General features: G+C 34.8%; 1 protein-coding gene across 2 annotated transcripts in view; it reads left to right on the plus strand.

Annotated features, from left to right (window-relative positions):
• crhr1 (corticotropin releasing hormone receptor 1) overlaps nt 1-27419 on the plus strand; it is a 225810-nt gene that overhangs the window by 188306 nt on the left and 10085 nt on the right. Inside the window, exons 8-14 of one of the 2 annotated variants that reach the window (XR_015480667.1) lie at nt 2528-2681; nt 5233-5293; nt 7244-7316; nt 7494-7579; nt 10917-11052; nt 13972-14013; nt 24424-25666. Coding sequence is in view for 1 of the 2 variants with exons in the window: in XM_087244227.1 (XP_087100353.1) it covers nt 2528-2681; nt 5233-5293; nt 7244-7316; nt 7494-7579; nt 10917-11052; nt 13972-14013; nt 24424-24564 (693 nt within the window). In the remaining variant the exon portion in view is untranslated. Of the gene's footprint in view, nt 1-2527; nt 2682-5232; nt 5294-7243; nt 7317-7493; nt 7580-10916; nt 11053-13971; nt 14014-24423; nt 26685-27419 lie in introns of those variants that run through there. The other variant, XM_087244227.1, reaches the window with a different exon arrangement.

A 27419-nucleotide genomic window follows, 5' to 3' on the forward strand; every position in this document is an offset into this window, starting at 1 on the left:
ATTACCTCTTTGACAGAGAAATCGTAGGTCTGACTGTTTATAATCTTTTGGTTGCACTTGAGTTCCTTCTTGAGTCATAACTCACGGCTGTAATCTTCAATCTTGAGCCCGGACTGGCAGATTTTCTATCTTCTCTTGAGACAACAACTTGACAGAGCCCAGTGATGAAATATGGCCAAAACAAAGGAGCGGCGTCTGGGATTAAACAGGATTAAACAGAGCCTTGACTCCAACAGAAACCCCTCTGATGTGCCAGCTTGTCTCTTCCAAATGTCAGGAGCATCTCTGCTTTCTCATCCAGCTGCTTTACTGTCCTTCTCTCTGTTAAATGTCTCTGTCATCAACGTTTTTGACTTTCTTTTCCGCTGCTTCTTACCTTTTTTGGTAGCACTTTAATTAAGGGAGTGCATATTTAGTAATAATAACAAATATGTTTAAGTACTGCTTGCTTATTGGTTAAATGTGAGGCATTTCTTCAACATTGGCTCATTCTGAAAACAAAGCCCTATATACATTTCTGAAAATCGCGAATTATGTAGTCAAAAGAATGTATGGCTGCATTTCGTGTTTAAAATGAATGCTACAGGGTGGTAGGATGCCATTCCTTTTCGTGCTAACCAGCTGACCGCTTGCGCCAATATGTACAGCTTCCCACTATTACCAGTTTGTGCAGTAACCTCGCCATGATGATGGGGTTTGAGTCAGGTGAAGAATGGTTCCAGAAAGTACATAAGACAAAAACAAAAGCCAAAAAAATAAATAAATAAACAAGTAAACAACAGGGTGAGAATGTGGGAAAATCTGAAAACACGGTAAAATCAGATAAGGGATTTTCTTTTTCTGCATTGCTTTTTAAAACTGTTGGTTGGGTTTAGGAAAGTGAGTGGGAGGAGTCAATCAGTTCTTTTGAAAACACTATTGGTTGGGCTTAGGGAAGGAGGAGGGTGATCGGTCAGTCATTCAGTAAGCCAGTTAGTCAGTCGACAGTGGCATCTGGTGGATTAATGCGATAACAGCAGGCGCGATTTGAGATCTCAAAAAGCATACACATCAGCCTCTGGTCGATTTACATCTCTCCAGAAATGTATATAGGGAAACGTTTTCAGAATAAGCCTGGGTTGCATTTCTTGTATGTTTAGGAATGGGCTGGAGGTAAGAAATCTAGAAAATGGTCATGTAATGTGCTTTTAAGTACTAATATACAGACAATATACTACTTATAATTTAAATTTATGGCATTTGCTGTAACACTCTCACATTTGGGGGTATGGGATTCTTTCTAATGGCTTTAAAGTAATTGATTTCTGCTCACTAAAAATAAAAAATAATGCATAAATGAATAGTTCAGATGCAAAAACCTCTAATAGCCATCTGAAATTTCCTTCAAAAACAATAATTTTACTCAACTTTCTAGGTTTATTTCGAAAATGTTCACTTTCCAGACAATTAAAATAACCTATTCTTTGACATAAAAGTTAAATTACTGAACCTAGCCACAAGAGCCTGAGAAAAATGTTCAATTTAGAAGAATAGATTAGACATTTTTGGATCTAAACTCTTAAAATAGGTCTAATAATGTTGTAAAACTAAGTAAATGTAAAATAACACAAATTACACTCCAGACTTCAGTGGCAGATGATCCTTCAGAACTTCTTAAAATGTAATGGATACTGCACAAGTAGTTTTCTAATTGTTTTAATGCTAAAACATGATATTGCTTTAGTATTGTACACTGTCACGCTATCAATTATATTCATATGAACTAATACATACAACTACAATATTTACTACAAATAAGATACAAATTGAATCCATAAAATGTTGAGATCAACTTATACCTTCAAGATTTTGTATGAAATCATGTTATTTGAGCTAAAAACGAACCATCTGCACTATTTTAAATATTGCATAAATGTTATATGTAAGATGCATGGCACAGGCCAGTTTGAAACACAGGAGGTCATGTAGTCAACTTCTCTGTTTGCATTTTGTCTTGTGTTAACTCAAGAATGCCTAAAAAAGACGCCACAAAACTGCTCTTGCCTTAAAATGTAGCAATTAAATCTAAATCAATCTGTCAAATCTAAAAACATTCAAATATATAAGTTAATTTGGCATTGACCAAAACTGTAATACATCCTACAGCAAGAGCAAGTACTGTGCTCCTCATATTCCTGTCATGTGAAGCCACAACTCAATGGCTTTCATCATGTTTTCATCTAAATCTGTTCCAACCTGGGGCCTCGTTTCAGATCTCCATCCCATTCACCCATCTGCACCATCCCTTCCCTCAAACTAGAAAGATTTTATCCCCTGCTTGGTGTGTTTGAACTTGCTTCAGTCATAAAGAGTAGCTCTTCCTCACACACACACGTGCACACACCAATAAGCTTTCATTTCCTTAAGCTATTAAAATAAAAGCTTTTAAAACAGAGACGTCTAAGCAGAAGTGGCATGGCGATTTCCGCAGGCACAGTTAAGGAGAGTTTCTAAAACATCTAACTGGATTTCTCTCTCTCTCTCTCAGATCTGGTGCAGGCTGGTCACAGCGGCGTATAATTATTTCCATGTGACCAATTTCTTCTGGATGTTTGGAGAAGGCTGTTATCTGCACACTGCCATAGTATTGACATACTCTACAGACAAACTGAGGAAATGGATGTTCATATGTATAGGCTGGTGTAAGTATTCCAACATGTTCTGTTATTTGATCCAGATATACATTACTGGTCAAACGTTAGTTCAAACGGGATCAGTGAGAATTAAAAAATATATATTTAAAAAAAGAAGTCTCTATTCTGCTTACCAAGGCTGCATTTATTTGCTATTTAAAATATGTTTTCCTATTGAATGTAGTTTAATTTATTAAAAGAACGTTTAGTATGTACATTTCATTTATTCCTGTGATTTAATGCTGCATTTCAGCATTGTTTTTGCAGTTTTCAGTGTCAGATATGTTTGTATAAACTGTGACAGTAATAAAATGCCATTTTAAAAAGGCTTTTATTTAACAAGAATACAATAATTTGCTCAAGACTGAAAGCAAATGCATACAAGAATTAGTCAGAATTAGTAGCCATTCTCAATTATTAGCCCCCTGTATATAGTTGAAACACATTTCCAAACATAATAGTTTAAATAACTAATTTCTAAAAACTTTTGACTAGATACTTTTGAGATACTAGTATTCAGCTTAAAGTGCAATTTAGGGCTTAACTAGGTTAAATAGGCAAGTTAAGGTAATTAGACAAATCATTGAGTAACAATGGTTTGTTCTTTTTATAAGCGAAAAATGTATATATTGCTTAAAATTGTTTAAAAAAAATAGAAACTCCTTTTATTTTAGCTGAAATAAAACAAATAAAACCTTCTCCTTAAGAAAAAAAAAATATATATATAAAAAACTATAAAATTCCTTAAAAATATTTGAAAAAGAAAAAAAAATTAAAGAAAGGCTAATAATTTTGACTTCAACTGTATATAATACAATAATAATTTTGCCGAACAGATCCACAACGTTTAACGCTCATAAATGATCTTAAAAGTCATCATGCTGCACGTATTAGGTTTGCTGAAGGTGCAGCTGTAGTGCAGTGAGGGTTTTGTGTCTTTAATAAAGTATGACAGTTTGCGCCACTGAACAGTAAGAATGAGTCATAAATCCATATGACACAGTTGCTTAAATGTGATGTTGCATCTTCAGTTTTGGGCTCAGGGTTGCTTTGCACTCACACTACAAGTCTACCACGCCAAAGTCCAACCAAACCACGCTCTGGCACAGCTCTCTTGTTTTCTAAAATCTACTTAAAATGTTATCCGAACTTTTACATAAAGAAAAAATCTGAATTTAGAAGTTTAGAAGTCTATTTTCTGTCTTGTTTTGACCAGATTGTTGACTTATGGAATGGTACGGTTTGGTTCGGTGTGCGTTTATGGCTGTTTCCTCTGTCAAAGGGTACCTAGCACAAAAAAAGGGTACTGAAAAGTGGAGCAAGACGTGCAGCTAAGCACTATTTGGCTTACAGAGATACGTCACTTGCAGAACCAAGATAATGAAAACAAAGGATCTGCCATTTTTAAAAACACATTGACATTACACCGAAATAATATATACATACAATAACAAGCTATGGTCGACCTGAGCTTAAACAAACCTTGTCATCATCTTGATGATCAGCCACAAAGCTAAGAAGAATAAAATCTACCATGTTCTGTTTTTGTTTTGCGAGGCCATCTAAAAGTGCAAGCGGTTTCACATTACCCCCTTTCAAAGGGGGTACCCTTTTGGCAGGAGAAACGCAAGCCTGATAAAGGAAACCCGTACTGTACCATACTGTACCTCTCAATGGAAAAGGGCCATTAGATGTAATCGCACACATGTGATTGGCTAAATGTTTTGCCTATTAACAGGGCTAAACAGACAGTGAAGTAGAATAGATGTTCTGTGAAGGCGTAGCTTATACACTCTATTACATCATAGAGTAGAATGCTGTAAAATCAGTTTTTTCTGCCTTTTAATATAAGATGATTTTATAGTGAAGACAAAGTTTTGATTTCTTAGAAGATGTTTATATAGTACTGTGACCTCTTATAGATCAAAAGATCAAGGGAAATAAATTTTTTCAGTTAATGACCCTTATGATTCTTACAAAATAAATGAATCAATCAGTCAATCAAAGCAAATCAAATGCAAAATCAAAAGGTAAAGGCAGCTTTATTTTGTCGTAATACTGTATTTTTTCATTAATCTAAACTTTTGTTTTTGTCATAATGTATATAAGGTTGTATTTATGACATCAGCAGAAGAGGAAATTATTTTCAATGCTATTAATTAATGAGACCAAAATTTGGCCATAGTAAAATGCTTATGTGTGCATTAAATGATCTTAGAACAAAAAAAGGTCAATTCTGATTTCATGTTGCCTTTTAAAGTGCACCAGTGATTAAATTACTTTCAGTTAATAACTTGAAAAAGAGATGGCGTTTCAGTACTTGATAATTACACTAATGAGAACTGCAATTTGATCAGGTTCTCCTCCGAACCATGGGCGAATTATTATGCGAATAAACAAGCCTTGGATTTTCCTCATTAAAAATACATTGCAAATGAGTCATTGCTGAGGATTTATCACACAGTTCCTTAATAGTATCAATTATACTGTTTGTACAATGTCTTTGATTTTTAAAGTAATGAGAGTGGGTGGAATATCTGCTCTGCTTTTTTTTCCGCAGGTATTCCTTTCCCTATTATCGTCGCATGGGCCATTGGCAAGCTGTACTATGACAATGAAAAGTGAGTTACTCTCATGCTGAGCCATTTTCCCTTCATCCTCTTGCTTTTTTATCTTGCATAATTCCAGCATTTTGCTCCATAGACGCACAAACTCCCTGACCTCATTTACAATAAAGGCAATTAAAGGTTAGATTAACTCCAATTTTCTCCGTCATCTACCCTCGCTCTGGTCATTAAACAATCGATCTACGCTAAAGCCGGAGAAACGCTCTGTGCTCTGAGTGATGCTAATTAACACCTGCTACTCACTGAATTAATGAGTGACACTGATGTAAACATCCTAGAATTCAATAGTCTAGACAGATATATATAAACTGGAGGATCTCCTCTCTTTCAGAAAAAAAATAACATCTGTTCACATTTTAAAAGCAGGAATTTAAAGCAGTTATTCTTCTAAAGTTTACATTAGCTGTTTTATGATGGACGGATGGATGGATGGATGGATGGATGGATGGATGGATGGATGGATGGATGGATGGATGGATGGATGGATGGATGGATGGACGGACGGATGGATGGATGGATGGGTGGGTAGGTGGGTGGGTGGGTGGGTATACGGACGGACGGACGGACGGACAACGGACAGACAGATGGAAAGAAAGAAAGAGAATGAAAGAGATAGATAGATAGATAGATAGATAGATAGATAGATAGATAGATAGATAGATAGATAGATAGATAGATAGATAGATAGATAGATAGATAGATAGATAGATAGATAGATAGATAGATGGATAGACAGATAGATGAACGGACGGACAAACAGTCGACGGACGGACGGACAGATGGATGGATGGATGGATGGATGGATGGATGGATGGATAGGCAGATGGACAGACAGACAGACAGATGTGGAAAAGGCAGACATTAATTAATATCAGACAAACATTTTGTTCTCTTTTCTGCATTCAAGGAAACATTGCTGATTGCTAGCTTTACTCTTTTGTGTGAATTGCTCTTAATTGGAGGTTCTGGAGTGCTAGCAAAATAAAACAGATTAATTTCCTTCAGAAGCATAATTAAAGATTCTTTGTTAACATCTCTTTATTTTACTTTCACACTTACTTCTGCTGTAAACTGCAGAGCAGCACATCGCGACTGCCACATTGTTACCTCAAAACAGATCACGGCTCTGCACAGAAAGGAAAACAATGCTAAATGGTAAAAATGAAACACGGCTAACTGGATTACTATAATCAAATTATGTTGTTAATGTCAAACGCTGTCTATCAAGTCTAACTCTGTGATGTTTTGTTTTCAAAATTCTTTTACTTGGACCATTTGGTCACCTGATAAAGGTTAGCCAGATTAGCCTAGTCCTGATTAGCCTTATAGCAAATGACATATGAAGATAGACAGGTCACACGAAACATGGAAAAGGCTACACGAGGTCAAAGAAAAATGACAATATTAGATAAACTATTAAAGAACTGATTCTGACAGCGTGGAAGACTTCACACATCTTAAAACATTTGAGACTTGTTTTACCTGGTTGAATCGGTGTGTTTCTTTGCTTGAGTTTCACAACTGACAGCACTTTCTCATTCAGACATATTCCCAAAAGCCACATGTCTCCCTTCGTGCAAAACTAACACACTCAGCCGAGACAGTCTTCATTATGCTGTGTACCCAACTGAAACTTTAAGATTAACAAATCTGGTGCACATCTACCCAAGGGACACACTTTCCTTCACTTTTTTTTTGTTTTGTTTCTTTTGTTTTATACATGTAAAAGCTTCTTTTGGATATATATTTTTGAGAAATTTCTGGATTCACTTTACTAGACTTGTTTGTTTAATCATTGTGCTATAAATATCCACCTCAGAATCCCTTTATATTGTTACACGGGTAAACAGTCGAGTTGTATCTGGAGAAATGGGGTCAACATATTATGTATTCTGCACATTAATTTTCACTGGTGAAGCAAGAGATCCTTGTCTTTCTGTGCAGGTGCTGGTTTGGGAAGCGAGCCGGCATTTACACTGATTATATTTATCAGGGTCCCATGATCCTGGTCCTACTGGTGAGTCAACAGAATTTAGATTCATATTCAATTACACAAATGTTTCTTGAGATCTGGTGTGTGCAGGCCATTTAGCTTCCTCTATTAAAAGAGATCTGTTTTTTTTTTTTTTTTTATAGTTACGTGTGTAGTTATGGCATTACAGTGTGTGTCTTTTCTGTTTTCTCTCCATTTTAGATTAACTTCATTTTTCTTTTCAACATTGTGAGGATCCTGATGACTAAACTGAGGGCCTCCACCACGTCAGAGACCATTCAGTACAGGTGAGACCACTGAGTCTTCAGCACAGACAGAGCCTTTCATTCATTTATTTAGTTCTGTTCTTTGTTATTGCAGCAGAAATATGTACTTTGGTTTTCTTTTATGAAATATTCATTTTATTTGACTAGGCAGCGACCAAACAGAATATAGTACTTAAGCTACAGTTCAAAAGTTTGAGGTTGTTTTTTTGGATTTGCATCTAAATTATTAATGGAAAATCTAAAGAACTGATAATAACTCTGAAAAGACTTTGGTATGTGGCTTATTCAATTTTAAAATAAGGTTTATCATGCATGTGAGTGTATATAAATGTGATCTGAACACGCTACACTGCAAAAAAATGCAACTTTTCTTTTGTTTTAATCCAAGAATTATATCTAACGTCAGTGTTGGGTAAGTTACTTTAAAAAAGTAATAGATTACAAATTACTGACTACTACTGGAAAGTTGTAATCTGATTACATAACTATTTTCTTCATGTAAAAAGTAATCAAATTACTAATTACTTTAAAGTTACTTTTAAAACATATAAAATGTACCTACAAAAATATAAAACAAACCTCAGCTCTTTTAGTGATTTAATATTCACTGAAAACATGACAATGGGTTGATCACGGCAGCTTGACATATTAAAAAGACTTAAAGAGTTCGCCCAAAACTTAAAATTCTCTCATCATTCAATTGTTCCAATCCTGTTTGTCTTTTTTAACACAAAAGAAGAAAACTGCATATCTGTTTTTTTAGCATGTCAAAGTCAAATTTATGCTTATAAATAATATTTATCCACAACAAAATTGTGGCTAGTGAAAATACAGATTGGCTAGTAACTTTGGAAAACTACTAGCCACTATGGCTGGTGATCAAAAAATTTAATGTCAAGCCCGTATCTCTCAGACGTTGGATTTTAGTTGCCATATGTAAATGTCATTATTTGTATTTAATATGCCGTTGATTTTAAAATGTTGGCTCAACGTTGGATTTTGGTCACTTTCCAACACAAACTAAAATCAACCAAATGTTAACGCCATTAAGGTTGTTATTGGATGTCAAAATAATGTTGTCTTTAGACGCTGACTAGAAATTGAATTTTTGTCACCTGACATCACAACCTAAATCTAACCTAATATTAACATCTTATGAAATTGTGTGCCTACGGAGAATAAACAGAAAAGGATTAAGCTCTGAAAGTAGACAAAGGAATGGACAATCAGATTTACTGCAGTGTTCATAGTGTTTAGTGTCAACTATGGGTCCTACAAATGACTTATTGCCTTTGCATATGAAATTGTGGTGTTTTAACGACCAAAATATTATACACTTCACCTAATAAAAGATTTCAGGAAAAAGACTGTAAAACTGGCAGGGAATGAGCATCAAAAAATATGTTTTGTGTATGGTCTGAGTTCTGGAACTTTCTAATTAGTGTGCCGTGTCAAAGCTAAGGTGTGAAAAAGGCCGGTAGAGACTGATGAATGATTGTGTGCTTGATTGATGTATTGAGGATGAGTGTTAGAGGAAGGGAGAGAGTGTTTGTTTGCGTGTGTCTGTGTGTGCGTGATGCTCATATTCCCTCCAGCTATGACTAATGTCTTTGACAGTCACAGTCAGTGGCCCATGGAAAATGCAATACATACTGCTCAAACTGTATTCATCTCAGTGGTGTTACTCTGTGTACAATCATTCAGACTCAAAAGGGGCAAAGACATTGTGCTGAATCTGTGTCCAATTTAATCTCATTTGGCAATCAAAGGTTTATATACAGTTGAAGTCAGAATTATTAACCCCCAAAATATAAGTCCTCCTGTTTATATTTTCCCCAATTTCTGGTAACAAAGCGAAGATCTTTTTAACACATTTCTAAACATAGTTTTAATAACTCATTTCTAATAACTTATTTTATCTTTGCCATGATGACAGTACAAAATATTTGACTAGATATTTTTCAAGACACTTCTATACAGCTTAAATTACATTTAAAGGCTTAACTAGGTTAATTAGGTTAGCTAGGCAGGTTAGGGTAATTAGTCAAGTTATTGTATAATGATGGTTCATTCTTTAGACTATTGAAAAATTATTAATGTGTCCTTATGATAAAATAAATTTAAAAAATAAAGCCAATAAGACTTTCCCCGGAAGAAAAAATCTTATCAGACATAATGCAAAAATTTCCTTGCTCTATTATACATCACTTGGGAAATATAAAAAATAAAATAAAAAAATTTAGACGAGGGCTAATAATTCTGAATTCTGAATTGTTTATGCCAGAAATCATTAGAAAGTTGGGTAAAGATCACGTTCCATGAGGACATTTTGTAAATGTACTATTGTAAATATATATTCCAAACAGATTTTATTTTTTAGTAATGTGGATTGCTAAGGACTACATTTTAAAGATTTAAAGGCGATGTTGTCAATATTTAGTTTGCTTGTTTTTGTGATTCCTCGGATTTCAGATTTTAAAATAGTAATATCTTAGCCAAATATTGTCCTATCAAAGTATACATTCCGCTTATTTATTCAAATTTATAAATCTCTGTTTAAAAAATGCACTTATATCTGGTGTATGGAGCCAGAGTTGTGGATTTATGAATTCTATGAATGCAAATGTATTATTTTTGAGACTGATCTGGCTCCATACTGGTTTTGTGGTTTAGGGTCACATATTTCAATTACTGAGACAAACTCAAGTTTATTTTGCATTTTTATTTTGCTAATAATTATGGGATAGTCCTTTTATTATGTTATAATGACATGCTTTATTTCTTTTATGGCTTTAAAAACCTGGAAACTTGTTCAGAAAAAATCTTAACAATAAGGTACAAACATAAAAACATGCATACATTTATATACAAATACACTGCAACAAACAAATACATTGGATCAAATATATTATGTATAAACATAAAAATACAACTATGGGGCCAGAACTGACCATAGAAATATTCCCAATAAATAATAACATTAGAAGCTAAAACCATTTCTGAATTCTAGTGTCAACAAACAGATCTTCACAAATAGTAGTATTGTTTATTTTAATCATATACATTTTAAAAAAAAATTTTTTTTATTTATTTGTTAAAATTTTGTATTGTATTTATTCTAGTGTATTTTCTGGCCACCTGTATGTAATTTGATTTACATTTTACATAATACGATTGATACAGTATGTATTTGTATATTCTAGAGCATTTGTATGTAAATGTATATGTGTGTTTATATGTTTGCATCTTGTTGAGGCCATGGATATTGTATTTTCCCCTTGTACAGTGACGTTGAACTTGGAAAAGGCATTCTATAAATAAATCTTTTTATTATTTTTATTTCTCTGAAATCTCACAGGAAAGCAGTAAAAGCCACACTGGTTCTGCTGCCTCTGCTGGGCATCACATACATGCTGTTCTTCGTCAACCCTGGCGAGGATGAGATCTCACAGATTGTCTTCATTTACTTCAACTCTTTCCTAGAGTCCTTTCAGGTGAGCAAACACAAATTTTGGTCCTGTGCTGACATATTGTTTTATTGCTAGTCAGAATCTGATATTTACAACTCAAAAGTTTAATTACTAAGAATGAATAGATTTTTATATTTTTATTTCAAAATCTGAAGATGTGATCACACTGCAATTTTCGTCCCATAGACTTCCATACATATGCTTGGAAATTCAGACTAGAAAAACTAGCTTGTGTGACAAGTTTTGCATGTTGTGGGAATTCTGATATGGTAGTTCACATCACGTGATTGTGGGAGCCCAATATGGAGCAATAGATTGCTTTACCGATGTCTAATTATTTTTTTTTATCCCACCCTTTACTCTTCATCATGTGGTTTTAAACCTTCATAAGTTTCTTTCTTCTATTAAACACAAAGAACATTGATTTTTACAGTTAGGTTTTCCCTACTGAAGAACTGCAGAAATAGACCCAAAGAGGTTTAAAACCATGTGAGGGAGAGTAAATGATTTGGTAATCTTCATTTTTGACTGACTAAATTTAAATCCACAGTATGGACTTGTTTCTGTCATTTTGTTAATGTGTTTCTGCTTGGGTTAATTTTTCAAAAAGCTAGCTCTGACCAATAATTTATGTTTAAAATCATCTATCATTTAATCATAAATCAAGGAAAACAGGTTAACACATGTACGTGATCAATGCATTGTCAGCTTGTGAAGCGTAATTGGGTTAAGAACATGCATATAAACACACATTTGTGACTGAATCTAAATATAGCTCTGTGCTATGTAGGTGCATTCAGCACAGGTGTTTTGATTTTGTCTAAAAACAACATACTGTACACTAAAATAGTCCAACTGTTTGGTATACTCACTAAACGTTTTGCTTTTGCAAAAACAAATCCTTTTAAACCTGTTGCACAACTCATTGTTTGTTTTTGAAGTTTAGTTTTCTAGAAAATCTCACGCATGTGTTCGTAAATCCTTGTATTCTTTCTCTGAGATCTGTTTCTCATAGCAATTTAGATCTGTGTCATCTGATGCACACAAGGTCAACTCGGTCTCCTGTTTGCAGCATTTGCTTATTGGCTTGACCCTAGGGGTCTTTCACGCATGTTGAAGCCATGTTTTCCACAGATGCATCTGGCTCCACATCTGTCCAGATCCTCATGGGGATGACAGTTCATCTGTAGGGATTTTAGCAAAACATGGAGTAAAAGTTTTTGGTTTATTCTCTTTAGAAAAAAAAAAAAGTTTATTAATAAAATCAAAAAACTTTTTTTTTAAATATCATTTGAAAGGTTTCTTTGAGCTTTTTGCCTGCAGGCAGCACTTTAAAAATGGAGGAAAAGTAATTCAAAACAGATTTTTGTTTTATTACATTTCATAATGACTAAAAGCATTGTGAATGAAAAAACTGCATCTTGATAAAATAAATTATAAAAAATTTGACAGATGTTTTTGGCAAATACCATTGTCCATGGCTTAAAGACAAAAAGGAGTTTCAAGCACCAAAACAATACAGTTTATGAAGAAAAAAAAATACTTACTAAAATGGAATTAAGTGTAACGGTAGATGATACCTAATGAGTCGTGTCATATTCAAAACAAGAGTCATTAGATGGCATATTAAAATACATTTTATATGTAAGGATCAAAGTTCAGTCACAAAATGAAAAACTTATGTATATGTCTATGTATAAGTACATGTGTATAATGTTTACTTTTCACTGAAACTTGTTAAATAGACTCTGTAAAATTAGAAAAAAAAAGATGTTTAACTTTAAGAACCATTGAAAATACGGTGTTCTAATGTTAAAGACGAAGAGCTGTACAGTGGGATTTGAAGCAGAGCCTTTAGTCTATTGTGAACCACTTTAAAAAGATAACTGATTCTGAAAAAGGCATATTTTAAATGCTACGAATTGTACAAGAATTACATGACAGCTCAATTAATAATTTTAATAATTTAAACTTAATAATTTTTTAAACACCATTTTAGTGACAAAATTATTAGCCACTTTAAGCAATTTATTTCTATAGTCTACAAAACAAATCATCATTACACAATAACTTGCCTAATTACCCTAACCTGCCTAGTTAACCTAATTAACCTAGTTAAGCCTTTTAATGTCACTAAGCTGTATAGAAGTGTATCTAGTCAAATATTATTTACTGTCATCATGGCAAAGATAAAATAAATCAGTTATTAGAAATGAGTTGTTAAAACTATTATGTTTAGAAATGTGCTGAAAAAACTTCTCTCCGTTACCAGAAATTTGGGGAAAAAATAAACAAGGAGCAAATGGTTCATAATAGCAATGGTTATTAATTCTGCATACATATTTAAAAATAACAGATTTTTTTTCTCTGTTTGTGTGTGTGCGTGCGTGTGTGTGCGTGTGTGTGTGTGCTATTCAACTGCATTATGGGGTATTATATTTTATTCTAACTTTGGGTATTAAAACATTTATAAAAATGGACTTTTATTTTATTTTTAATAGTTTGAAGTCATATCTGGGTTGGGGTTGTGAATTACAGTACAAAAACCTGGTAATAAAAAATCTGTACTTATTTTGTTATTTTACTTTTTTTTTTTTTTACTGTATAATATGTTATATTCTTTCAAATCACTAAAATGTCGATAAAAGTCACCACTTTAGAGTTGTATTTTGAACATCAAAAGTAGACAGAGCATAGATAAAGGTCCCTTATAATTAATAAAGGTCCCTTATAATAAACATAATTAATAACCGTGAATAAACAGAAAACACATAAATTACAGAAACTGTTCATTTTTACAGTGCATGTTTAGTAAAGCAGTATAGTGAACTCTGTCTCAGCTTGGCTTTAAAAAGTGTTTAAACGGAAGATTGAGTGTTATTTTAAAAAGTCTATTTTTGTAATTATTTTCTCAAATGTAAATGTCTCTCGTTTTCTTTACAGGGCTTTTTTGTGTCAGTGTTCTACTGCTTTTTGAACAGTGAGGTAAGCAACTGATTTCCCTATTCTGTTTTTTTTTTTTTTGTTTTTTTTGCACACATATGCCCTCTGCTGTAACCCTGCTGTAGCTTAACTAAAGTTGTGGTGTAGTTTGTGGTGTAGTGTTTGTGTAATTTGGGCAATTCAGATTCCTTCAGCCATGGCAGTCCATTGAAACCAGACCAAAAAAGGACCCTCCTAACACTGTTAACCAAAAATCACCCTTTTGACATTCAGTAACTAAAAATAAAAAAACAACTCATAAAATATACATCCCTACGAGGTCTAAATCTGGCTTGTATTACATGCCCTTTGAAAAGGACAGTAAACCTTTGGGAATTTCCAGCCTAAATGCTCCTCTTTAGCATCATGCCCAGATCACAAGCACCAGCAGTTTTTACACATCATGTTGTCCTCTTTAAAAAAAATAAGCTTACAGGTGCTGTAAAACAATCCAGCATCGGATCCGTCTGGTCTGTTTTGTTTGTCATTTTATCCAGTGAACAAGTTGAAGTTGAGCAGAAAAGTGTGAGGTTTGATCTGAGGTCACCCTGAATCACAGATGGATATCAGAATACACCAGCAAAGCAGAGAGTACAGTGTTGCTTAACGTCAAAACGATAACATTGATCTGTTCCCGGTACATATGAAAGGGACACCGCAATGTCAGGCGCGAGACCTCCAGATCACAAGGTGCTTTTGGCTCCAATGCGGCTACGCAAACATATTTCAAACCAAAAAGACTGTGGTGCAAAATTACAGTTACAATAGCAAACACTTGCCAGAAGTTACTGAAAGTCAAAGGACAACAGAGAAATGATCTGGCTTGGAAGTACTTTAAAGTGCTTTCGTTTGCTCACTTTCCATCAAAGTGCTGCATCAGAGTTTATTACACTTGCTTGTTTTGATATCCTTTTGAAGTGGTTTACAGTTTGCGGACATGCGAGCAGCTGAGAGAGTCGTTTATGTGCCGTTTACACTAATGTGTTGTCATTTTTAAAAGGCATAGGATTACGGTTGCGGCCGGCATTCACACTATGCGGAATATTTGGCGAACATTTAAAACACTATAGAACCTCTTTTTATCTGTTTTGCCTGTACAAAGCATGATTTTAGGGAAGTGTAGATGAAAGGAAAGTGTGAAACGTCACACAACAGTGGCAGAATATGTAGTACACTACCTGACCAAAGTTCTGTCTACGATCCTAGTTGTAAGACAAACAAATAATATCTGGACTTTTAGCTGATCGTTTGGAAAAGTGGCAGAAGGTAGATTTTACCCATGATTCATATGTTAAACTGCATCCCAATCCTCACAAATACTTCTGAAAACTTATTGAAACCTGCATGGACCCAAGATTCTCACAGAAATCAGTCAAATTTGGTTGAGGAAAAATCATAGTTTGGGGTTACATTCGGTATGGGATTGAGCGAGAGATCAGCAGAGTGGATGGCAACATCAACAGCCTGAGGTATCAAGACATTTGTGCTGCCCATTACATTAAAAACCACAGGATAGCGCTCCTTCTCATACTTCAGCCTCCATATCAAAGTTCCTGAAAGCAAAGAAGGTCAATGTGCTCCAGTATTGGACTGCCCAGTCACCAAGCATGAACATTATTGAGCATGTCTGGGATAATATGAAGGAGGAGGCATTAAAGATGAATCTAAATAATCTTGATGAACTCTGGAAGTCCTATTGATTTCAATTGTCAAGCCCGTCTCACATGATCATTACCAAAGAAATAGACAGCAGTTTAGATACCTGCAAAATATGTGCATGTCCAGTGAGCATGAATGCTCATGTATCATGCATTACTGGCTGTATAGTGTGGACATAAATTGTTTTTCGGTTTTATTTTTTATTTATTTATTTATTTTTTTTACATCAGAATGGATGATAGGTGTTTCATTTCAAAATGCTAGTGTAAATGCCACTTTGGATGAATATGTAAATACATGCAGTTCTTTTTCAAAATAAACACACAACTGAAAGTCCAGTGGTGAGAAAACAAGGGTTAAAAAAGCATCTGGTCAAAGTGATATGAATGTTTTTGCACAAGCTTAAACATGAAGTGACTGGAGCTCTGAATTTCTATTTAACCCTCTGGGCCTTTGTTGTTAACATGACTATATTACTTGGATAACAGATTTTGTTCTGCATTTGCCATGTCAGTGAAAGTCCAAGACCAATTTCCTGGAAACAAGAACACAAAGTATATTCTATTCTATTCTATTCTATTCTATTCTATTCTATTCTATTCTATTCTATTCTATTCTATTAAAATACCATCCATCATATTAGATATTAAACCAAGGTCTTGACTCTCCATGGTCATTAAATAGCACTTCTGAAGAGTATACTCTTAAAAAAAAGAATTTATTGCCATTGAATGCTTCATGAAGAACTTTTCATACTAATGAAGTTTTTTTTTTGTAATGGCAGAAATATTATTTGCATTCATTCAATCATTCATTCATTCACGCAGTAACCACAGACCAACTGCAGTTCAATTGTCTACCAACCTTTTCACAATGTTCACTTTTATACTGTAGGATGTTTAAAACACTAACAACTTTCTAATTACTTTTTTCATCCAGAGTTTGTCAGTTTGTTCTGTTTATGCGTTCAGTGAACATGGTTATTTATTCACACATTAGGCTTTCTCTATAAGGAAAGAGACATGCCACATGATTTCATTTTTTTGTTGGCACTATAAAAGATAATTTAGAGGGAATGTTTGAAAAGAGATCAATGCTATGAAGTGTGGTCTTGTTTTCATTTTTTTTTCTTCTGTCAAACATGTTGAAAATTAGCCAATGGGAATTTCTCTTTTGACATCCATCCAAACAATGTCATCTGGTCTCTTTCTGTGTAGCAGCATTATATTTTGACACAAAGCTACTTTCTGTTAAGTTTTGAAACTGTTTATGGTTTTGTACTGTAAAACAACTGGTAAGCAGCTATATAACGTTCTCAGCATGCACTGCCTCAATTACAGCTATGTTCTCGGGGAAGCAAAGTTAACCTTTCATGCTACTCTGAGCTGAAAAAAAAGGATGTCAGGGATTATTTTTGGCGAATGCTCTGAGAGCTGTATTTCAAACCTCACTTTAAGTGTCAGCAGTCACTGACCCAAGGGGTTTGAAGCTTTTACAGAGACACATAGAGTCGAGCTCTAAGAGCAAAATCAGACGGTTCTTTTCTAGATGGATTTTTGATCGCTTGGCATGAGATTGACCTTGTGGATTCATCTTGTGAACCTTTCACTTGACTAACAGAGCTAAGGTTAATAACATACAGAATCAGAGCTTCACTTTTCACTGATGACCTACTGTAGACACTGACCTTTGACTTACACAGGCATGAGCAACTGCTTCCTGCCGCTTTTCACAAGACGATGATGAACAGTTTTCAGCATCTTCAATCAGTTTTTATTGTTTAGAAAAAAAACATATGCACATTTATAAAGTTATACTTTATCATCTTTAAATCAAATAGCAAATAAAGAATTGTTAAAGCAGGATCTTTTTCTAATACAAAGTCAATGGGTGGGACAATAAATTTAATATTGTTCTTCCTTCTGGCAGATAAATTGCCCCAGTATCGTGAAGGGGACACTATACTGTCAGTGTACGCCGCCTTTTGGATGAGACGTTAAACCAAGATCCTGACTGTCTGTGGTTATTAAAAATCTCATAGCACTTCTCGTAAAGAACAGGGGTGTAACCCTGCTGTCCTGGCCAAATTCCCTCCAATGGTCCTTGCCGGCCTCCCAATCATCCCCATCCACTGAATTGGCTTTACCACCATTGTCTACCATTGTCTCTCCATTAAACCAATAGCTGGTGTTTGGTCAGCACACTGGTGCTGTTGTACTGTGGCTTCCGTCACATCACCAAGTGTGCTATATAAATACACACATTACATTACATTACTTTACAATAATAATAATAATAATAATAATAATAATAAGTACTTTTGGCTTTCTTCCTTTCTCGGCTCTGTAATTTACCCAACTATGATGACTTCTGCTGGAATGCCCAGAAACGTGAAAAGGATCTATTAGTACATAAATAAACAAAAATGATGAAATATAATAAAAAAGTATACAATTTTGCATTATTATTAACAGTGTTGGGCAGTAGCGTTGCTACAGTTAGTGATGCTACTAGCTTAGCTACATTTCTCAGAAATGTGGCGAGTTGCTACTTTCTACGTCAATTAACTTTTCAGTAGCTATGTTTTTTTTTTTTTTTTGTCAAGTTGTATAGTACACACAAGCTACATTTAACGGCACCAACATTCACGAAGCTGTAAAGCCGGTGTCTGGCCGATGAAAGTAAATCCATATGATAGTGAGAATGACGATTTTTTCTTCTTCCTGTTTTTCGGTGGTCGACAACAAACTTTTTGGCTGTTACTGCCACCTCTCGCTATGGTTGGTGACGTCGAAAACATCAGAAATTTGCTTAATGTAAGGATGACTGAGGGAGAGGGGTTAGTTCTGAAGCAGGATTCTTCATGACTATACCCCGAGAAGTACATGTTAAGATGCGATAACGTTAATTATGATACTGAGCTCAAAGAAGTACTCAAATTAATTTGTTGTTGTACTTTTTATTAATATTTATAGTATATAAAGTTACATATGCTCTCTAGTAAAGTATACTATGGTAATTACTATTAGTTTATGAAAGTTACTAATGATACTTTATGTAGTGTAATTCATTAATAAAGAGTTGTAAATATACATACAATATAATGCTTATTCCTAAATATTTCCCTTTACTAATAAATATTATAGTATTTTAAATGTGTAGCATCTCGTTTTATTGGAGTTTTTGCTGTTATATACTATAATTTGTTTCTGTTTAGTACAGCATATTATTTGCAGTAAATAATTGAACTAAACAATTATACCTCATATGTTTCATTGACAGTTTTATTGATCACTAAGATATGATTGACTTGGATTTAAGTTGCTGGCATTTAAAAAATAAAAATAGCAAAAATAGCTTAGATTTAGCTAAGCTACTTTTGCCAATTAGCTTTTACTGTAGCTTAGCTTGCTACGTTTCTCAGATGGTAGCTTTAAGTGTAGTTAAGCTACATTTTAAGTAGAGTAGCTAATAGCTTAGCTCACAACATTTTTCAAGTAGCTTGCCCAACAATGATTATTAATATTATTAACATTAGTAGTAGTAGTGTGGCTTTTTCCCTTCTTTTATTTCCTTTGATAAAAAGTGAAAAAAGGTAGCATTTCCCTAGTGTGCTCAGACTTTGTGATATGATATATCAACTGCATGATATATATATGAATCATGTTGACTTGAATCTTGAAGTTTTATATCTCTTTTTCTGCTTCATTGGTGTGTTTAGTGTTTACCGGTTTAAATTCCAGCACAGGCGGTATAGTTGACACCAGCTTCGGTGACTGTGAATCAGAAAGTCAATCCGGTTGAAAGAGAGCATCAAGCACTCCTCGTAGCCCATCAAAGCACCAACAAATATTTGCCAGTCGAGCGTTCTGAACACAGGCTCCCTACAAAGAGTATTGAATGAGCTGGAGAGGGAGAAAGTTTCAGTGTTTACTCTGACATCCGTCTCATTGATTTGCAGAGAGCGAGGCCTTTAACAGTGGTCCGGCTCGTCTTTCTGAGAGCCGACACATTGATTCAGTGAAATGCCCCCCTCCAATTCGCTGTCCAAAGCACTTTTGATTTTCCACATTTGACCACAGGCTTCTGTATTTAAACTGTATTTGGCTTTCCAGCTGTCGATAGACTGTAACAATATCACTTTTTGCTGATAACGCAGCTTAAGAAAATGCCATTAGGAGGCTCGATTTTCTGTATATACAACACTAAGTATGCAAACCATGCCGGTTTTCATTAGTGGCGTACAGTATATATCACATGGCTATTATTTAAATGTTAATGATTTGACATTCAGGGTTTTTTTTAATCTGACCTCTAACCAGTATGCCTCTCCAATAGATCCAAGCCATTAGCAGAACAGATAAACTCTGTTCTCATGCTCTCAGATCAAAACATGATCTATTGTCATTTTAATGACCTATTATGATAATTATATACACCTACTTTTTCCCTATTTTTCTGTTGTAGATGAAAAGGCTTATCTCTGACGTACTGTATATTTATTACATACACAGTTGTTCACACATGCACCCACACAAATATGTAGGTTCACACATTTATTTCCTTTTTCTCTAAAACGGACATACACACACAAGGATCCGCCTACAAAAACACTCACGCACACACAGGTGTTATTGCTGTCATTATTAATCCTGTTAATATTACTCTTCACATGTTTTATTTTGAGGTGTTGTGTGTGGGATTTAGTCCATGATGTATGGTCACTTTCTTTTCCCTTTTATTCTAACAAGAATAAATCACAGCATAAAACTACATTAAAAGATTTTATTAGAAACACTTGCTTATTTAATTCATTATTCATTAAATCAACTCTTATGTTTGTTTTATTAATTAATTCAATTCATGTTTATGTAGCGCATTTACATAGTTCAATTTATTTCAGTGTGGTTTAAATTTCACTGCTGAAAGTCCAAACACCGAAGAGCAAATCCATCAGCTCCACAAGTCTCAAACCAAGCAAGTCAATGGTAACAAACTTCACCAATTGAAGTGAAGTAAAAAAAAAAGTTGAGCATGACCATTTTTCCTCTGGCTAATCTTCTGTTGCAGAGCTGCAGGATATTCCAGGTTATTTCAGAGTTTAGGAGACATAAATAAGAAGGCTCGACCTCTTTTAGTAGACTTTGCTATTCTAGGTACTACACGAAGCCCTGAGTTTTGAGATCTTAAAGAGCAGGTTGGATTAATGAATCGTGTTTAAATTAGTTAAGTTATTTTAAGTAAGATAAAATAGCTGGGTTAGCTGGCATTTCTGTGTGGAGTTTGCATGTTCTCCCCGTGTTTGTGTGTTCCACCACAGTCCAAAAACATGTGGTACAGGTGAATTGAATAACCTAAATTGGCTGTAGTGTATGAGTGTGAATGTGAGAGTGTATGTGTGTTTCCTAGTACTGGGTTGCAGCTAGAAGGGCATCCAAATATGCTGGATAAGTTGGCGGTTCATTTCACTGTGGCAACCCCTATTGATTAAGGGGTTAAGCCAAAGAAAATGAATGAATGAATGAAAATACTGCAGAAAACATTATTTTAGAGTTTGGATAACATTATTTTATATTTTACGTCATATTGTCGGTGTATAAACAACACTTTTCACTTGTCTTTTTCTTATTTTAAAGCATAGTAGGAAATCTGACGAGGTTAATGTTATGCAAACTCTAGTGCTGTTATGAAGCCCTGCTGTGTGACAGCTGACATGTTTGACAGGAAAAACACTCTTCTCTTTGTGGCCAAGTTTGACTATAATTCACAGATGAGCTCTGATCAATAGAGAGTCACTTCGTATTTTGTTTAAATCTAATATTCATGTCTGTCATCTCTGTCTATTTTCATGTCATTTGTCTTTAATTTCCACCTTATTTGACTTGGTAATTGGAGCTTTCCTGAAAACAGCAGCACCAGCTCCAACCATCCTTTCTGTAATACTGATAAAAAAATTAAACTAATATAGATTGACAAAGGGTGACACGGTGGCGCAATAGGTAGTGCTGTCGTCTCACACCAAGAAGGTTGCTGGTTCGAGCCTCAGCTGGGTCATTTGGCATTTCTGTGTGGAGTTTGTATGTTCTGCCCGCCTTTTGGGTTTTCTGCGGGTGCTCTGGTTTCCCCTACAGTCCAAAGACATGCAGTACAGGTGAACTGGGTAGGCTATATTGTCCGTTGTGTAGGTCTGTGAATAAGATGGTATGGATGTTTCCCAGAGATGGGTTGCTTTAAGGGCATCTGCTGCATAAAACATGTGCTGCATAAGTTGGCAGTTCATTCCGCTGTGGCGACCCCGGATTAATAAAGGGACTAAGCCAAAAAGAAAATGAATGAATAGATTGACTAAGAGAGGGAAACTGAGCTAAACTACAAGTACTAGCAGTGGATTTAATTCTGGAATTATATTGGCCATATTAAATGTTATATAATTTGGTACTTATGTATTTATAATATTATTCCCATATTGGGCTCTAGTCTATATTTTTATACATTGTAAAAACCAACAGTCAACTTTATCAAATGAAATGAGTGTAGTTAACTTAAAATTGACGGAAAGTTAATTCTGCTCATTTGAAAAGAGCTTTGAACTCAACGTTGAAGGTAATGAGGTAATTAAATACCTCATTACTTCAACTTAAATGGAGTAAGTTCACAGTACTCATATAGATTAGTTTTTGAACTAAAATGGTTTGTTGCTATCAGTGTCCTCAAACGGTTTGAGTTGCCTTAACTTATTGGTTTTTACAGCACTCAGTTGGTTTGAATTCTCTTCATTTATTGGATTTTATTGTGCTCAAATTGCTTCATTTACGCAACTAAATTAAGTTCACAGTGCTCATTAGGATTCGTTTTTTAACTTAAATGGTTTGTTGTAATCGGTTTTCTCAAATGGTTTTAGTTACCTTAACTTTTTGTGTTTTACAGCGTAGAAGCACTTATTATGGGAGAATTGGCTGAAATGCCATCAGTGTTAAAGGAATAGTTTGCCTACCTAATGCCAGGTGGCATTTTTGATTTTGAGCTTGTTTTCCCTGTGTTTGTGTGGGTTTCCTCAGGATGCTCTGGTTTCCCTCACAGTCCAACTACATGTGGTAGTGAATTGGATGAACTAAATTGGCCGTAGTGTATGAGATGTGAGAGTGTATGGGGGTGTTTCACAGTGCTGGGTTGTGGCTGGACAAGCATCCGATGGGTCAAACTTAAGCCTGAATATTGGGTGGTTCATTCAGCTGTGGCGGCCCCTAAAAAATTTGGGATTAAGCCGAAGAAAAATGAGTGAATAAATAAATGTCAAACTTTTAATTTGCTGAATAAAAACCTTTAAAAAGTGTTTAAAAATAACCCAGTTCTGCTGGAAAACCAGAGTAAAGATGTTTTTCTCTATGTGTGACCGAACCAAGGCTGGAGAAAGCAATGTATTTTAATCAAAAAGCAAACTGAGCTGTGCGCAAAAAAGCATACCCATGCGCCTTACTCACTGCTCCTGCTTGACGCTGATGCACTGCTCTGCTCCCGATGAAAGTCCTGTTTGTGAACATGCATGCCGAAAAAATTGCAGTGCTGCTCATGTGCCGCTCATGCATTGTGTAACAGTCTTTTATACGGAGGTGGCAGCACATAGTGTTGCAAGTCGACAAAACTAAAGTTTAAATACATTGATGGTGACCTTATTTAGACTAAGCATGCACTTAAAAATACCCCAATTTGGGTTATTTTTGGTAATCCAGCACTGGGTAAAAAAAGGATGAACACAACGTTGGGTTACTTTGACCCAACAAATTGGGTTACATGTTTAACCCAGCATGCTGGCTTGGGATTTTTAACCCAACTATTAGTAAAAAATGACTACACTGCTGGGTTGAATGTGACCCAAAATTCTACCCAAATCTAGAAACTTTGGTGATTAAAATGACTAAAATAAAAGCCATTCTACAACAAAACATACTTCAGTAATGGAATTTTATTCATGACAAAACATGTAAAACATGTGTCCATCTGGATTTAAGACATTTCCACCTCAGCATTAAAAAAATGTGTCAAACTGTATCGCAGAAACACTGTGACTGAAGTCAGTAGCAATGCATCAGAATTAACTTTTTATAACATTTACATCATGCATAAATCAGGAATCATCTGTAAGAATCAATTGCAATATAAGTGCAGAGTAGAGGAAAAATAAACACACAACTAATAATAAAAAAGCATCTAAATGACTGCTTCTGATCAATTTTTTTGTATGAAGCAAAAAGAGGGGATGAGTCAGGGAGGTAGGACTTATTAAACCTAATTCTCGGCCATGAGTCGGGTAAGACCACACACAACAGATAATTCATAAAACATTTTTGTATTCTTTAGACTTGTCTATAGAATTTAATTCTAATAAAATAAATATTCAAGCATCACTCCAGTTGTGTCTTTAGTTTGTTTTTTATTATTAGAATGAGGAAACATTTAGGATTAATTTATGTTATTTAATTAGAATATTAATTTTATAATAACAATAGTACTGTCATTTATTTAAAATTATACCTATTTTTTGTTTATGTATAAATATAATACATAATAATTTATTTTTTATTATTTTATTTTACTAGAGCTGTGCCCCAGTAGAGCTTTTAAATCTAGCAATGTCCCTGAACATCCCCAGCCTCATACCTACATACTTAATTGATCTGTACCATATTGTACCGTAGCTCCAATACTGTGAACCCAAATTGATACTATCACTAAAGTGTGTTTCTGTGTTTGCAGGTCCGCTCAGCTGTTCGTAAGCGGTGGCATCGCTGGCAAGACAAACACTCCATTCGGGCGAGAGTAGCACGCGCCATGTCTATTCCCACCTCTCCAACGCGGGTCAGTTTCCACAGTATCAAGCAGTCGTCAGCCGTCTGACCTCAGCAGAAGTGAAGTATCCGTCCCCGTTTCTTCTGCTCCCGCTCTTTCCGTCCTCAGCTAACCAATTCACATCCTCTGCAAAACCCAGGGATAACAGCTATGGGCCAAACAGGGTACGATCCTCAGCTGAACCATGTGAAGGATGGAGATTCACACAGACAATGAGATCCACCAGCCGAACACGAACCACTGTTTCAGGAACAGATTAGGGCATCGGTGGTCTCAGTCAGCAATGGGAGACCAATGGAAGGAATACGACACACACAAAAGTTGGATAACTACAAGCAAAGGGTATTTATTTATAGTTGTATGTTGCCTCTTCTCCTGCTGATCTGCTCTTCTGTCTCAAGTCTTCAATGATTGGAGACCCTCAGTTTATTCCTAATGTATTTCCAAAACGATAAGAGTAGGGTTATACACTACATGGGCAAAATAATTGTGATTGTAATCAAGACATGCATTAAAATAAAAGCAAATTACGTAGAATTCCACCAGCATTGAATCGAAAACATGTAAGAATGAGGATAAATTCGATAATGTCAATGGTTTTGAGATTAAACACTCAGTATATTGTTTGTGCTTCAAGTGTAGACAAACTTTTGACCATGTAGAGTATTAACTGTAAATTATAGGAATTCAAAGACAACAACATAATCAGAAGCTAAAAAGTCAGCATTTTTCCAATCGGAAAAAGAACTGAATATCAATGTGAACTTGCATTATTGTTCTTGAATCTATTGACTCATGCATTGGGGATAAATGTATTGAGTCGTTCAGATTGTGACCCTTACCCACTTTCTTTCTTACTCTTCACTCGCTGCTCTTCACGTCGTTGCAGATAGTATAAGCTCCCTCTGATTCTCACAAGTGAGCAAGATCATTCAACATGGACACTTTTTTGCTTTGAAAAGATGAGTGCTTTTATTGCTGCAAGTACAAGTACGGAAATTGTAAACAGTTTTTACAAAGATGAAAGGTACATGTTAATGCTCTCTAAGCCTGTTTGCATCCTGGGACTCAAGGATATATCGAAACCCCGGGGAGAAAGAGGAAGGAAGCGGGAACAGGATCCTGAAAGACTGTCATCATGCCTGCTAAGGTAGAAAACGGCACGCTCCGATGCTAAACACATAACACAATCTTTTAAATAAGAGGTTTATCACAGAACAAAGAAAGGATTTCGATTTTATCCTACAATCGGAGCGTCAACCAAGCGGGCGATTGAATGTATTTCAATTAACGACTCCAGTGCTTTTCCATGCACATTTTCATATAAATTCCCAGATGTTGAGCAGGAAATTGAAATGATCATAGTGCTAAATCTGAAAGTTGGAGACTCTTTAAAAACAAGAGAGTAATTTTAATCAAAGATGACTGGAGGTTGTGGGTGGTTTTTGTTTGCACAGCCGTATTGGGGACAGTTCAACCAAAAAAAATGACAATACTGTCATCTTTTACTCGCCCTCATGTTGTTCAAAACCTGAATAAATTTATTCAGGTAAAGACTTCAGTTTTTTTTATTAGTATAATATGAGTTGCACCAATGCACAGATCTTTTCTCACATGTAGTATAGTTTTTGTCCCATCTGTGGCTGCCAGAGTTTCTTTCATTTTCCTATTCAACCCTGCATGAAATTACAGCTGTTAATCCAGGTATTTGCCGCATGTAGCTAGAAGCTTGAGAAGTTTTACTTTTATATAATTTGCAAGTGAGGAAAGAGCTCTAGAACTGCATGATTAATTGTTAAAAGATTGCGATCGTGATTCAAACACCCATGTAAACGTATTCCTAAATTACAGCAAATGTCATATATCTAATAAACCCTTGATAAGTCACATGAGTAAATTCAAATTTGCTTTACCCCAGAGAGTGTAGATGGCATACCATATAGTTATGAAAGAACTTTTGTCTCCTAATATGGAAATATTTTCGTATATTTGTATATTTTTGTATATACAGGCACAAAACATTATATGGTGTAGGTATTTGGTTATATTTTGGTTGCGACATCAGAGGAGCAAAATTTAATGTCAGTTTAATGTCAAATGATGTCATAATAAGACATCCATGCTATGTCAGTATAACATCAGTAGACATTGATATTTGGTTGATTTTAGGTTGTGGAATTAACTAACCAAAGTCTTAACGTCATAATGTGACGTTCATACAACGTCATAGTCTAACATTAGTAGATGGTGATCTTTGGATGGTTTAAATTTGTGGCATTAACTTGTTTTCAACCAAAATCCAACGTCCTGGTGATGTTGGTGTACATCTGACATCTGTTTGTGGAAGCAAGTTCATGTTTAGATTATATATATACACTCTGAGAAATAAAGGTACAGAATCTGAACAGGTCCTTAAAGGTATATATTAATACCTAAAAAGTAGAAATCATACCTCATAAGTACCTTAATAGTACAGAAGTGAACCTTAACCCTTTAACTGCCTGCTATACCAAATGGTTGGCCATTTTTTTGTTTTAAATAATGACTGTTAAAGTCAATGAAAGATTGAATGTTTTAAATAATGGTTTACACTACACAGTATTGTAGGTTTCAGAATAATCAAACAAACATAAATCTGTTCCACTACTACACTTGATTTTGGTTTTATTGTTAATTGATTGTTTATTTGTTTTATTAAAAATAAAGAGGATTTAGTATTTAACAGTGTTTTATTTTTATAAATTTTTTTATATAAATTTGTTTTACACTTCATATTTTCAGATTTTTCATATTTTCAGATTTTTCATAGTATACGTATTCAATATGGTAATTTTACCAGAAACCAACATATCAACTTCTACCAAATGGTTATTATTTTAGAAATTATGCGATGTATTGCAAAA

The sequence above is a fragment of the Danio rerio genome, chromosome 3 (genome assembly GCF_052040795.2).
Source record: "Danio rerio strain M-AB ecotype USA chromosome 3, GRCz13ab, whole genome shotgun sequence".
NCBI classification, from domain to species: Eukaryota; Metazoa; Chordata; class Actinopteri; order Cypriniformes; family Danionidae; genus Danio; species Danio rerio.